General features: G+C 46.4%; 1 protein-coding gene across 3 annotated transcripts in view; it reads right to left on the bottom strand.

Moving 5' to 3' along the window:
- The window catches only part of LOC139814073 (A disintegrin and metalloproteinase with thrombospondin motifs 7), a 62,097-nt gene that overhangs the window by 19,334 nt on the left and 28,498 nt on the right, over nucleotides 1-14,265 (bottom strand). For all 3 annotated transcript variants that reach the window (XM_071780037.1, XM_071780035.1, XM_071780038.1), the window contains exon 3: nucleotides 2,994-3,328. In XM_071780037.1, the coding sequence (XP_071636138.1) occupies nucleotides 2,994-3,328 (335 nt within the window). The remainder of the gene's footprint in view (nucleotides 1-2,993; nucleotides 3,329-14,265) is intronic.

Here is a 14,265-nt window from a genome sequence, read left to right as displayed (position 1 = left end):
CGAGTTTTATAGCGGTTACGCGTCGAAAACCTCCTCTCTTACGAGGGGGCATACTCGCGTGCCTCTGTGCCTCTGTGGATTTTATGGCCCAATAAAAACGGAGTATTACCCGTGAGAGTTGTATATAGGTTGTAGGTACACACTACGTAGGACCACGCGGTAAACAGAGTTGCGCGTGTAAAATATCAAGTAGCTTGTACATGTTAAAAACAACCGTTCCACCAGTCGAGACGACAATCAGAGCGTTTGTTATTATACGGAGATTTGTTCGTTATTACGCGGAGAGAATTTCTTGTCTCGAGCATTCGTCATATTTAGTGTATTTAGTTACGAGGCAGTGCCTTGGCTGTAGAATGGCGGCTGTACTGCCGCGAATCTTTATCTTTTAAATGGAGAAAATCCGAGTTAATTTCTCTCAATGCGCGTATATATACTTCCAGCGCTCTCTCAGCGTAGGAAAGCGGATTTGCCATGCTACCCCCCCGGGCTGCAGAAATATCTTGTCTATACCGGCGCGCAGCCTAAGCCCACGCCACCACGGCATTGTTGCGAGATTGGCGCCACGGTTTCGCGAAATTTCGTGTCTCTATAATATACACGCCCGGTGGGGTCGATTACTGCGGCTGTTCGCTGCAGTTTCACGAGGCTCCCGGAGAAAATTGAGCAATTATACGGTATTGCGTGAGAACCGGGCGTCCATAAGGGCGAGCTCCGCCAATAGGTCCGCGCTGTTCGGTCGATGGGACAAACCAGGACCGATGTCGGGGCAGCCTTACTTTACAAGTGTGTGCGTGCGGCTTGTCGTGCACGTATAATGCACTTGTGCATCCTGCATGTGCGCGTACGTGGACAACGACTAGGTTTGCCGTCATAAATCTGCCATGCCGTGGCAAATTAAATCATTATCTGGAAGCTATGAGCAAATTGCGCTGATGCATGCCCTCGCAGGCCCTTACACGTTCCCTCGTTCCTTCACGCATTGTGCTGAGTGCTGACGCTTCTTTTTCCCCGTCTTCGCATTCCTGCGTTCGCTCTTTATACGCCGTTACCGCGCGATTTTACGCGCGTTCGCGCGCAGGAAACTCCGCGAGTGTTTTCTCTTCTTGCGGCTCGCACGGCGGTTTGCAGTTATAGCGCGTAGACTAATACGCATAAATTTCAGCGGAGGATGATGATAAAGAGGCTGCGGCGGCGGCGGTCCGACGAGAGAGATCGCGTGTTATTCTGCGCCGAGCTTTTGCGCCGGAAAATTTTCAACTTTCCGCGGTGTAATCTTTGTTACATTTGGCGCCCTGCCTTCATTCCACCCCAAGTATTTTAGAAGCGTGCATTGCATATAATGAACGTATAATTTCGCTTAAAATGCGTCATAGAAGCGGAGGAGCTGCCAAATAAAGTAGAAATTTAATTTGAGCTTTAGATGAATTTTGAATTATCGTTCTACTTATAATATCCTAAATTATGGAATACTGATCTCTATCATGCGATACGTTCATTTGCATTTCACATTATACACACATTATACACACGGATGCCCCGTAATTCATCGATTCCCATCGAAATCGCACGCCCAGTAATGTAAATGGTACCACTGGAAAACACTTTTTGAAAACACGTTTACCACGAGAGAGAGAGAGAGAGAGAGAGAGAGAGAGCTCTTGTCCAATTGAATTCTCGTTCCGATAGTTCCGGTTCACTTCGTCGCGACATTGACAAAAGAAGTGCATTTCAGATACGCGATAAATCACCCTTGAAAAATTGGCTGGTACGCCACAGTCAAGCTATACCTACGACCCGATTTCGTTCAAATCGCGCGAGCTGTTGGCCGTGAGTTGTCGACCAGACCAATCAATTAATCGACTGATTTTTAGAAAGCAAAGAGAAATGATAATCTTTTCATCAACCGCAGCGAACGCGGTAGTACATTTTGATTTTTTTTTCATATACTACCTTTGAGCCAACGCATAGCTCTCTGCAGCTCGTTGCAGATTTGCCTTTGTACGAAGAAGAAAAGAAAAGAAAAGAAGAGAGAGAGAGAGAGAGAGAGAGAGAGAGAGAGAGAGAAACAAACGCGGATAATATGATTGATTTAGAATCACCATGGAGGACGTAGTGAAAAGACCTAACGAGCCAAAACACGTTTCGTTGCCGCGGGATCTTAAGAACGATATGTCGCAAATACTCGCGGTTGCTCGCAAGTGAAATAACGCGAGCTGATCATTTACTAGCTGTCGCTTACTTACGCTTCTGCGAGCGCGTGACGTTCACTTCGTGACTTTTAGAAACAAAAAAATGTTATCGAGTAGACTGAAACTTCGTGTCTGGTCATCGCGACGCGAACATAACGCGGATTATACAATCTTGATTACGACTCGCATGTCCAATAGTTTGTAATTTAACCGGCAGAAATCTCGCGTTCGATCCTCGTTTCTTACATGTCGAACGATCAAATGCATTGACAGTCGTTGACAGTATAGATTTGATCTCTCATTACGCGCTCGGATTCGCGACGAATAGTATATTAGCGCGTCGGGAGCAACAGGAAGCTTGATTTCTGTCTACAAATTGCAGCTGACAATTCAATCGTGTATGCCACGTTATGTCACGTTAGACTTTGCTTGCTTCGTTTAGCTTCTAATGCAATTGGACATCTTATATTAACGTGCAAATTAACGTGCAAATGATCCTCGCGAGATTTACGACATAATCGACCACTTGCAAATAAGAAGTTTAAAGGAAAAAAGAAGCTAAAAAATTTACATAATTTATGCTTTATATAATTTGTTGTCATTGTAGTCATTCTTCCTTTTTCTGTATTAAATTATAATAAATTATAATTAATTATAATAAATCACAATTGTATCAGAAAAAGAAACAATTACGTCAGAACAATCCGTCGTAAATTTTAGATTTTTTTTTTAACGATTCCGAACGCGACGCGAATATCGATTTGTGTAAACGCGACCTATCGGAAAATCGAAAGTGTAACTCACCAGACCGTCGCAGGCGGACAGGGCGACACGGGAATTCCGATGGCCCTTAATGAATCCTCGATAATGACATTTGCTGCCATGACTCTTTGCCGGGCTGCGGACGTGCAGGTCCCGCTTCTGTTTTTCCACGACCATCGCGCGGCCGATGAAGTTGTCGACCGCCGTCAGCTCGAGGTGGTACTCGTTACCGGCCACTGCCACTCGATAATGAACGACTGGCCCGTCTTCGTGATGATAATGCGTAACATTCTCCGAGATGAAATCGCCTCGGTGATTCACCTTTCGTGGTATCACGATCTCGTGATCGTGTAAGTGTTCCTGTAGGGTGTATACCCCTGAAAACGTAAAAGAGTCGATTAGAGACAGAGAGAACCAGCGATCTGTCTTTCTGATTTTTCCTACGACGCTTTTAATGGCTAAACGTTTAATTAGCGATCTGATTTTCTATGCGATGGTGCACAGAAAAGAGTATACCGAATACAGCTATCATAAGATATCTTTTAACGCTATCCTTTACTTGTATCTGTGCGCGAAGCTTTTCACTCGATTTATCAGATAATATACCGTATTTATTGAGTGTTTATCACTCTGGATTTCGCTGGAGCAATAAAGTGTAATGTTTATTATATTACGCGCAAGTGGGCAGACTCATAAAAGCTCGATCGCACGCAGGCAGGTATATACGAGGTGATGAAATCCGGAGAGGGCTGGAAAATGAAAAGCGGCTGAACCCTCGCGCTGAAACATGCGACAGTTACGCACCATAAACCCGCTGCAATAATTTGCGATTGATTTAGCGTGCGCTGGCACGCTTAGAAAGGTGCCGCTTACTACGTTCGATTAATGCCCTCGTTAAGCGCCGCCATCGCTGACGAGATAGATGAATACGAGTCGGCCGATCAGGTTTCTTCGACGTGCTTAATCTCTCATTGTGACGGTTCCGGGAGATCGTTTCGGAGGACGAATCCTTGAACTGAGGTAGGATCGTGTCTCTCGCTGATGTCTCAGAACGAACGGTCTTAAGCCTCTCGCGTAAATTACGAGACATTCGAGAATGTGTATTGAGGGGGAAGGGGAAATTAACCGCTGTAAAGTGACAATGGCTATCACTGTAGATCGAACGTATCCGCTCTCGGCAATTGCATTTCGCAATAAAGTTTCCATTTTTTATCTTCCATTCTCGAGAAATTTACTCGCGAGGTCAAGTTGTGCTTTGAACGACGCGACAAATCATAGCACCAGCTTATCGATTCTATTCTTGACTATTGTTACTGATGATCTAACGCTTAATGGAATAATTGTAGTTAACCTCTGTATATAGTAAATGGAAAGAAAAGCGCGCAGTCGAGAACGCAGACGCGGTTCAACTGCGGCAATATGTCTTAATATAAAAGCCGTCTCCGACAGCGTCGTTACGGTCCCGTCTGCATGTCAATGACAGACATTGACTACGGAAAATGCCTGTGGCTGCTCAGTTTTCTATTCACAATATTTTACCTGCTAGACGTCAGTTTATGCTAATTGAACTCAGTTTCCAAAGATTAAAGATGTAAAATCTGAATGAAATAATATAATTTGTTTTTAGGATATTAATTAATCACATACGCGTTTCTCTATATATAAAAAACAGAAATCGTAAAAGAGATAACTGTAAATTCAACATACAAATTGGTTCGATCAAGTGAGATTGCGTAAGGGGAATAAATTAAAATCCAATAAAGTATACGTTCCTCGACCTTAGATATACGATTAACTTATTAAATATAACGAGGGGTAACGACTTCATCGGACGGTCGCAAACATTTCCACGCGTCTTACGTAATTACGCGATATTACGGCTGATGGGCTGAAACGTAGGTGTATACATCATTGGCATGCACTGTTCTCGGCAGTCTGCGCCTAATAGTTTCTGCGGTTAATGGTTTTCTCGTGATCGCTTTAGAGCCCCGGCTCTGTGCTCCGCGAAACGTCCACTGCGCCGCTGATGTTCCACGTGAATGCAATGCGATCGGAACGCGCGAGCTCCGGCAAAGCGCAGTGGGTGGTTCTCTACCTCGTGATGGCGATAGCTACCGCTGGGATGATTTACACCGTTTATCGGTTAATTTCATCTCGACATTAATATTAAATAGTAATCGGCCTCGGTTAGCTCACTCCTCCCCGATGCAACGCCATCCGTTTGACACGCAGCCGCGAGAGAGCATCGTTCATCTAATCCGGCTTATTACTGGCATGGTCTGAAATATCTCTGAAATTCCGACGTTCGTTCAACCAATAGATGCGATATATATTCGCGTCTCGACGATGACACATTGCTTTGCGATATAGAGTCGTCAAGGCGAGCAAAAGCATTAACGTTGCGATGAAACGCGCGTGCGTCGTTTCATTGCATTGCGATGTTGCACGTGAGTGAATGGTGCCTAAGCTATGTATACATTTCATTTTGGAGAAACAGATAATTACCGGTTATCTCATTAAAATACATAACCGCTAATTACTGCCTATATAATCGTGAATCTCCTATTTTATCTCGTTATATCGCGAAGTGTATCTCACGTTAAGACTGGCACACGAGGCTCTGAGTCGCCTTGACGAGATGCTGGGACCGATCTATCCGCTTTTCCACGGCTCGACGGTATAATCGCTAAGAGGCGGATAGATAAGTATAGATAAACAGGACGAGAGAGAGAGAGAGAGAGAGAGAGAGAGAGAGAGAGAGAGAGACGGGGGAGAGAGAAAGACGGAGGAGGGAAGGAGAGAAAGAGAGAGACAGGTGCCGTCTAGTACAGGTAGTTGAATGGTGTAATCATCATTATCCCATTATCATTAAGACGGAAAAATGGCGGGGCGACCAATAGGCGCGCACCTCCAGGGAGTCGGGGTTAACTATGCAGGTGGGGACCGTCGGATGGAGATACTCGGACCTCCCATACAGGCTGTACCTACTGTAAACGTCTCTACAGCTACAGGCATGATCGCGGCCGTTCATACGCCGTACGTACGTACTATGCCGCCACTACCACGGCTCGTCTAATTGCGTATAATTGATGACGCGCGTTGTCCCGGGTTAACGTAATTATACGCGACTTATGCACCGAGTTATTAATTGGCCTCTCTTACCTGCCGACAATTAACCTTCCGGCGGTCGCGTCCGTACAGAATGTACGGAATAATGAGAATGTACTTCTCGCTGGACCGTAGATAGTAATTTTATATCTCACTTAATAACGTAACTGTAACAAATATCCTCAAAATGCACTTAGCATCTCTCAATGCGCGCGCTTTCACCGGAGGAAGAATATTTATTTGATACGTAAAATACCTGCGTTTTTAATGACAGGATACCGCGCGAACTCTGAGATCGTAAAAAAAGTGGATCGTCGGATGATTAATCGACGTGCTATTTTTTACAGGTTTTTTTTTAATTCTCGGAAAAGGAACCGCGTTTCGCCGCGCGTAAGAATTCTCGACAGATTTAGAGGTAGCCGAAAGATCGGCCCTCTCGCAGAATTTATGGATACCCGCGCATATGGAAATCCCGTATTGCAGATCGGCGCGATAATTCAGGAGCCGATCGTAAGGCCGATACCGCAAGGCATTTCGTACGTCTGATATAAACGTAATTTATCGTCGCACCGCTGTCCGCCTACCGTCGTCCGTCGATCGCGCCGCGGTGTTCTATACTTCGTCAGTGTCGTCGGCTTATTTCACGTGCACGCAAGGACTGACGTTGCTACGATCTAATCGATAAAACATTCGTCTTCCGCCGGTCTCCCTGTGGTCGCGATCAATAAGGAAGTATGATCGACGCACGCGCGTTTGGTCCTCGTAACGCATTCCAAAATTTGGTTTCACCTCGCCGCGCGACGGGGAAAGTGGAGCACGCGGGACGCAATCAAACATCCTCTTATCTGGGCAAAATAATTATATCGCACGCTTGGGGGAAACTGTTTTCAAATTCTATCTACGTGGTACGGTCACACGAGTATTGTATCATTTGCAGCGGAGATTTATTGTTGCGCCTCGCCGCTTTCCCGTACGCGGGGAGGGCGAGGGAGGACGACCGCAGGTTTCGATTCCGGTCTCACGGTTCCACGAGTTGTCACGGGCGAATCGCGGAGGCGCAGCAGCCAAAGTTATTAGGCGTCGGAATGATTCTTTATCGGCGATACCTGGAGTATTACGGTAGAAACCAGTTCCTCCAGATGACTCACTCCCCGGGCCCATCTCGCGCGCCCAGGCCATCGGCGGTCCCGCAAGAATGGGCCTCCTCCTCCCCTCTGCCGCCCTCTCGTCTGCCACCATTAGCATATACCTACTTATCGAATTCATTAAAGCCGTAACGATATACCCGCGGAAATATAATCGAACTACGCAGCGAGACGTGGTCGTCCCTAGAAGACGAGTTTCTCGCTAATCATCGCCGACCTGAATCACCAGTCGCCGACTGGCCTCTAGCTTTGCCGATGTAAACACTGATTTTACGACGCCGAAACTTGATACCGCTTTCGATTTACCTTGTGACCTTTATCTAAAATTCGGTGTAAGTGATGGCTGAGTAAATTTACTTGTACGTCGAGAATGGATCGATCGTCTTGCGTGAGAGATGCGGTCCTCGAGCTGGTAAATTATGCGATCTGTCGATGCCGTCAGTTAAAGATCTTTTTTGCAAAATGCAGAGATAATTTTAGTTATTATTAGTTTTCGGTATAAGTCGAGGAAAAATCGAAAAACGCTCAACCATTTCACGAGTTAGTTAATTTATTGTTATTAAGTAACTTGAGACAGCCTCTTCCAGAATTACCGAAAAATAATTATAGTCTTATACGCTGTCACGTATATCTATAGAAAATATTTGGCGGAGCATGAAATTCCACGATGGGAATTTCAGATTCGGAAGATACGATTATAAATGTATGGAACCTCTGCCAACTGCTGCGACATCGCTTCGCGGAAATCGAGGCACGCAATTAGACACGTTCATCAGGCCTGCAAAGTTTAACCGTCCAACGTGTCTCAGAGCTCAGAGCTCAGAGCTCGCTCGTCGGCGAATTATTCGAGGAGTTTGCGATACAGGCGTCTCACGCACGGCCAATCGAGATCGCTCGCGAACAATGGTGTATTCTCGAAAATCCGTTGGTGTACGTGTGTGTATAGTACACCGCTGTCCGATTTCATACAAACGTTGTACTGTGCGCCTCGAAACTCGCCGCGCGCGCCGTACTATCGAGCCACAACAGCTGGTCTCGCTTTTACGGCGAACGAGATAGCTTTGATTAAACAAGCCGCGCCCAAGGTTTCCCGCGGATGCGGTTAATGCGGCACTTGTGGTTTATCCTCGCGATCAAATGAGATCAATCATTGAGGAATTTACCTGAACCGACTGACAAATCGTCTGGATATTCTCTCTCATTCGATTTTCGTGGTAAACGCGATGAATGGACAGAATCTTTTTAAATTAGGATTGCCGGTGAAAGTTATATACGATTATAATAGTCGTGCAGCATTTCGAGTCGACGGCAACGAAAATGTGTGCGTGTGTGTGTGTTGGTGGATATATATTCTAATATCACTGCGATTAATTACTACAGGAAAAAAAATACGTGAGTCGATATTTTACTTATCGGAGAAACAATTGTAACGAATAGCCGATAAAACGAAATAACGAGCAATAGGTACGCGTTCGTGCCGCGCGTACCGAGTGTATCTTTGTAATAAATACACGCCCGATACTAATTCGCGTAAAGTGCATAAAAGCGCGGCCGCCGCGGCCTGTACCATACCGATCGTTACCATCGTAACGCGAGGTCGTTAGACGCAATATCCCGCAAAGCATATTTGCGGCGTAATCATTCGAAAAATGGCCACGTCGTTTGAGCGATGACCGCCCTCGTAGCGTTCGTGACGACGTTTAATTTCCCCGATTGCCACGTGATGAAACACTCGCTCGCACGTGTGTACACACGAGACATATTACATATCGCGCGCGATGCGTACTCGTCGCCGCGGCCTGGCTCGGGATGGAATGGAGTTAGGTCGACCGGAGACGGAGAGATTAATCACCAACGGGTACAACTTAATTATTGTTCGTGCCCCCCCTGCTAATCCGGCCGCGCGAGTTACGCTCGCAGCGCGCGAGCGATTCCCGGTCGCGCTCGAACAGACACGCCGATGAATCCGCGACGTGTACGCTAATCGTACCGACTCCTTGATTAATCGAATTTCATTTTTGCGAATCGGTAGACGCCAGCGAATACCGGACGGCGAGCAGCCTGTATTGGTATTGGTGCGTGCGTATATCGTCGATCGGATTATTTCTCAATGTTGCCGTCACCACTGGACCGATTCTCCGCACGTGGGTGGATACAGATTAAGCGCGGCGCGATACTCTCGATGTGCAGCCTTTCGTTAATTAGCTATGTATGACACGCTTGCCAGATGATGTTTGAATCGGATAGAGACCGAGCTTTAACGAATGAATCTCATTCACATACATACTTAAGTAATGTTAATAATTATCAAACCGGATTTGACTGAAAGGCAATAATTGAGATCTTATTTAATGCAATTCAAAATGAAAATGTAACAAGTATATCTTCAAACGATCTTCAAACGATGAATCAATAATGATACAAATCTAAATAATATAATAATAATAATAATAATAACAATAATAATAATAATAATAATAATAATAATAATAATAATAATAATAATAATAATAATAATCTCTAATTGATACGTGCGATTATTCTAAAGTAATTGGCTGGCAATCGCATTTGCGAGCAAATTCCAAGTTTTCGCAACGGCGCATAATTCACGAGGCGTATTATAGTTTTTAGATTATTTTAATAGTTCAAGGCTTCGCTAAAAGAAGGCTAGCTTCCGGATGCCGGAGCTAGCATCTTGACGGTATTCCACCCCGGTTTCTCGAACGATATTTCCTCGTGATTTACTGCGAAGCCGCGAACAGAAGACGACCTCCTCCCGCAGCCGCCGCTATTATTTCGCCACTTAACAGGAGTGGCGTGTACGTTGTACGAGAAGAGTGACTGATTCGCACCTGCGGGGGCAGACAGGACGAAGATGCTGTCGAGAGCGTGGGCCGTAGCCGATCAGTAATAACGAATAAAACCCACGCGGCCGCTGCGGAGCATGCTGCGGGAGTGATCCTTTTCGAGAGACACCCGAGCTCCTCACCCACGGGTTATTTCGCACGTATATCCGCACGGGTATTCCTTCGTAACGACGAAACTAAGCCGCTATTTTGATTCCCGTCTCGCGGCCAGCTTATTCGCATTCACGCGAATAAATGCGACGACTTGTCCGCAATTCGTATATTCTCCGCGATATAGGCTGCGTTCGGAGAGCGCGCTATTAGCGCTATTTGCTTATTCTATCCTTGTTCTACACTTAATGAGCGATAAAGATAGAATGATCCAATAGCGCTAATAGCGCGCTCCCCGAACGCAGCCCTAATATATACAAAATGTATCGAGGCGCACGGCGCGTACGCTTTCGTCTTCGAGGAGCTCTCGTGGAGGGCTTCATCGTTTCCACCGTGAGAGATATCGTAACTCGGTGGCCCCAGGGAAATCGGTTGAAGTCCGTTATTGCACTGTCCCGGCTGGAAGACACAGTGGCAGGTAGTTTACACGTTCGATAAGTGACGGCGACGTCGAGTGTCGGAACGGCGCGGCGTGGGGAAATTTCTCACGTGCCGATGGCACACTCGAGTTTGCTCGTCGACGACGATGTGTCCTCTTCCGCACACCTCGGGGAATAGACTGTACGGCGCGCGATTCCAGCTCGGCACCACTACAAACTGCCGGCGTCGTATTTCGCCCTCGCGCAAGATATGCAAGGAGATGAATTAACAGTCACGCCCGCAATTTTACGCATGGCGGATTTAATTTAAGACTTTAGACAGTGCGCGTACGTGACGCGAATGAATTTTCACCGGAAGCAAAGTGTTGATTGAGCTTAGCGTTCCTCGTCTTACTCTCTCTGTCTCTTTTTCTTCTTCTCTCTCTCTCCCTCTCTCTGAAGCGTGTTCGTTTCTATTTATGAGATCGTCAAGTAGCACGAGTGGATACTGCGCCCGGCGCGGAGTAAATCGTAAATCGATGCTTCCCGGCGGCCTTTAATCGGCCATATAAAATTTTATTCCTTCGTAAACTAGATCTTTGTTATCGCGGAGCTGTCGCTCGCGGCTCGTGGATTTAGATAAAGGGCAACAAATACGGCAGATTACGGAAAATATCCGGATTCTTATACGATGCGCCATGCACTGTATCAACGAAGCCGGTGTGGCGGTTCTTGAGAGAAATATATATCTCCTCGGAGTTCTTGTTCCGCAGAAATGGTTACTGAGATAAGGCGGCACGTCCGTGTAACATGCGGCCAACGGTGAATAAGCGTACTCAGGTAAATGGCTGGTTATGTTTGCAATTTATTATCTCGCGGAGAGATAGATGCACCTAACGCATCTGGGCACAATATCGCGTTAAGTCGCAAGCGGAGTCGTCGCTGTACCTGTCACAGTGGCCGGTTGGGAGGCAATGTTTGCGTTACGTATTGCCCATTGAATCTTTCTCTTGTTGGTATACATACACGATCCTTATGATTTATAACGCAAACGTTTAACGGAGCTAAAAGGGGGGCACGCGTGGGGTATTACGGCAAGGGATTCGACACGGCTGACCTTTTTCATATATTTACAACGTAGAATATCGTAGACAAGAAACTGGTAAGAAAAAAAAGAACTGGTCGCGAAATTTACACCTAAAAAAAACCAATCGTTGTGCTGACCTTTAAATTCGATGTTAATGAAGCGCAATGTTTTTAGACTATTTTTATACTTTTATATCAATTCGAAAAAAGATTTTAAGTTTTACAAGTTTCAAGTTTATATCTACTGCGAGCTAAAAACATCATTATCATAAACGTGATAAAAGAAACAATATTTTCGTACTTCCACGTCTCTATTTGCGTGTTCTCTCTCGTTTCTCGTATTTGTTTTTATTTAAAATTTATTTCATTGCATGTATTATTATATGCTTCTTCTTCGACGCAAATTATGCAAATCTACGAATCGGCTATTAAAGATATTCGGGACATCCGAATAGCCAGATCGAACAACGCTGCAACATTCGAAACATCGAAGATAAATCGAAGGCGATATCGGGGATCGTCGTCATCGACGTGCCTACGCGACGCGGCGCGGCGTGGACTTACTTTGTAACGTTTTTTGGATTTTGCACATTTCTCGACGTGCCTACGCGGCTCGCCTTTCATTTCTCACGGTTGCGGCACTCCGGCGTCCGGTCCAGACTCAAAACCCGCCGAAGAGAGGACGAGGGAAAAAGAAATCTCGCGCGCGGGAGAGGTGCCGGGGTCCATTGACAGCGTTTGCCCACGCGATCGCCCGCGCCCGTATGCGTGTCTCTGTGCGTGTATCTTTATGCAGGTGCGTGCGGATGCGATGCCGCTGTGCACTCTCGCGTGCTCTTGCGCGCGTATACCTACTATAATATGCCGCGCCACGGATATACGCGCGGAACGCCTACGCTGTTCGGCCGGGCCGTCGCGTATTTATGCGGGGAACGAACGGGTGATTTTTCAGCGTGTTCGAGCCATGAATGGGCGACTCGTCGTGTTGGTTTTACGGACACAACAAGCGCGGCTCCGGCTCCGCCACGCTCAGACGCTCCTCTCCGTCCCGTCATTGATTTTGCGGATGCTTGGCGCCATCGCAGATCCGTAATTGCCGCCGGAAGATAAAAAGGGTACGACGTTCTTGATTGCCACGCAAAATGTTTCGGGAACACGATATTTTCGCTTCGCTCACCGAGTGAATTTTACTTTACGTATACTGAAAATATAAGATTTTTCCAATTGCCGCACGTTTATTTCTTTTTATTTTACTTACCAATTATCTATTTGATCAGGATATTATGTACCCGCATCCCGTTGGGTTATAATGCAATTTTTGATCTGGCAGAAATTCCTGTAGGTATCGTTCACCCAGTATCAAAAATGTTGGGCTGGGATTTGTAACGCGCGTAGCTGACATTTAAATTGGGTTATTCCGAACAATTATACATATTCCAATCGGTTTTGTCTAAACGATTTTGTGATGCCATTCAATCCCGAGGAAACCAATTTGAAACGGTAGCCCATACTGCTCTAAATTGGTGGATAGGGACGAGACCGATGTTTTCAATCGAAAAATTGATTGGTGATTGCATCCAGCGGCCACGACCTGACGTACACAGGCAAAGACAGAAGCGGCAAATTGAGAAGACATACGTCATTTTCGTGAGTGATCTTTATAGGGTTGGCAAACACACTCGGGATACTTTGGGGGAAACGCTCTCAAGTTGATTACGGGCGGCTCTACGACTCGCCGTGAAACACAGCTTTCCCGCTTTATTGCGGCAACGTTATGTCCGCCGTTTTACCTCGATTCGATAAATTTATCTCTCGCCGATTCCGGGACTCCTCGCTTCGTCGGAAACGATTACGGGCGAGATAATAATTTCTTTTGCGCCGGCCGTTAATTTCTCAAATTGAGAGAGAAAGATTGAGAGAAAGAGAATCGGAAGAAAGGCAATCGGCGCGACGGGGCGCAAATCGCACTAATGTCTCGTCATTACGTTACCTCGGGCGAGTTAATAATTCCGCAATCACCAAAGAGAGACGCCGGTGGTTATCGCGAGCCGGATAAATTACCTGTGTCAGTTACCCAGGGCTCGGGGGTTTCGGGCCACGGCGCGGCGTTCGGTAAACAGGTCCCCCCGCGAGAGCGCGCGGTATGTAATTTTCCCTGATCATAATAACTACCCCCTAACGAGAGGGTAATTTCGAAACGGCTCGTCCGTCACGTCTCTCCCTTTCTCTCAGTCGCCGATAATTTGACGTCTCGCGCATTGTTTCCCTCTCGCCCACGGAACAAATAAATATTTACCAGCGGCCAGGCTCATTAAGAGACGCTACCGACGACGGCGATCTACATTGAAAAGGACGTCCCATGCGCGTCCTCCGCCTGCGAAATTTCAATGCGACGCCAACCCGCTCGTCGTGACGTCGAGTCCCCGAGACCGTTTCTCTTTACATTGTCTTCCGAAGCTCGCAGACGCTTTTTATATTTCGTTACTTCGTCCATGAAATTTATCTTCTTTTATTTCACCGCTCGTCGTTTGTGAAATTCGTCTTCGTGCGTCGCGTCGGTCGCTACATCGGGAAGACTACACTATCTCCAACGTGAGCG

Source organism: Temnothorax longispinosus, chromosome 6 (genome assembly GCF_030848805.1).
Source record: "Temnothorax longispinosus isolate EJ_2023e chromosome 6, Tlon_JGU_v1, whole genome shotgun sequence".
NCBI lineage: Eukaryota > Metazoa > Arthropoda > Insecta > Hymenoptera > Formicidae > Temnothorax > Temnothorax longispinosus.
The sequence above is the reverse complement of the archived record's forward strand: the minus strand, read 5'-3'. Positions and strand labels throughout refer to the sequence as shown.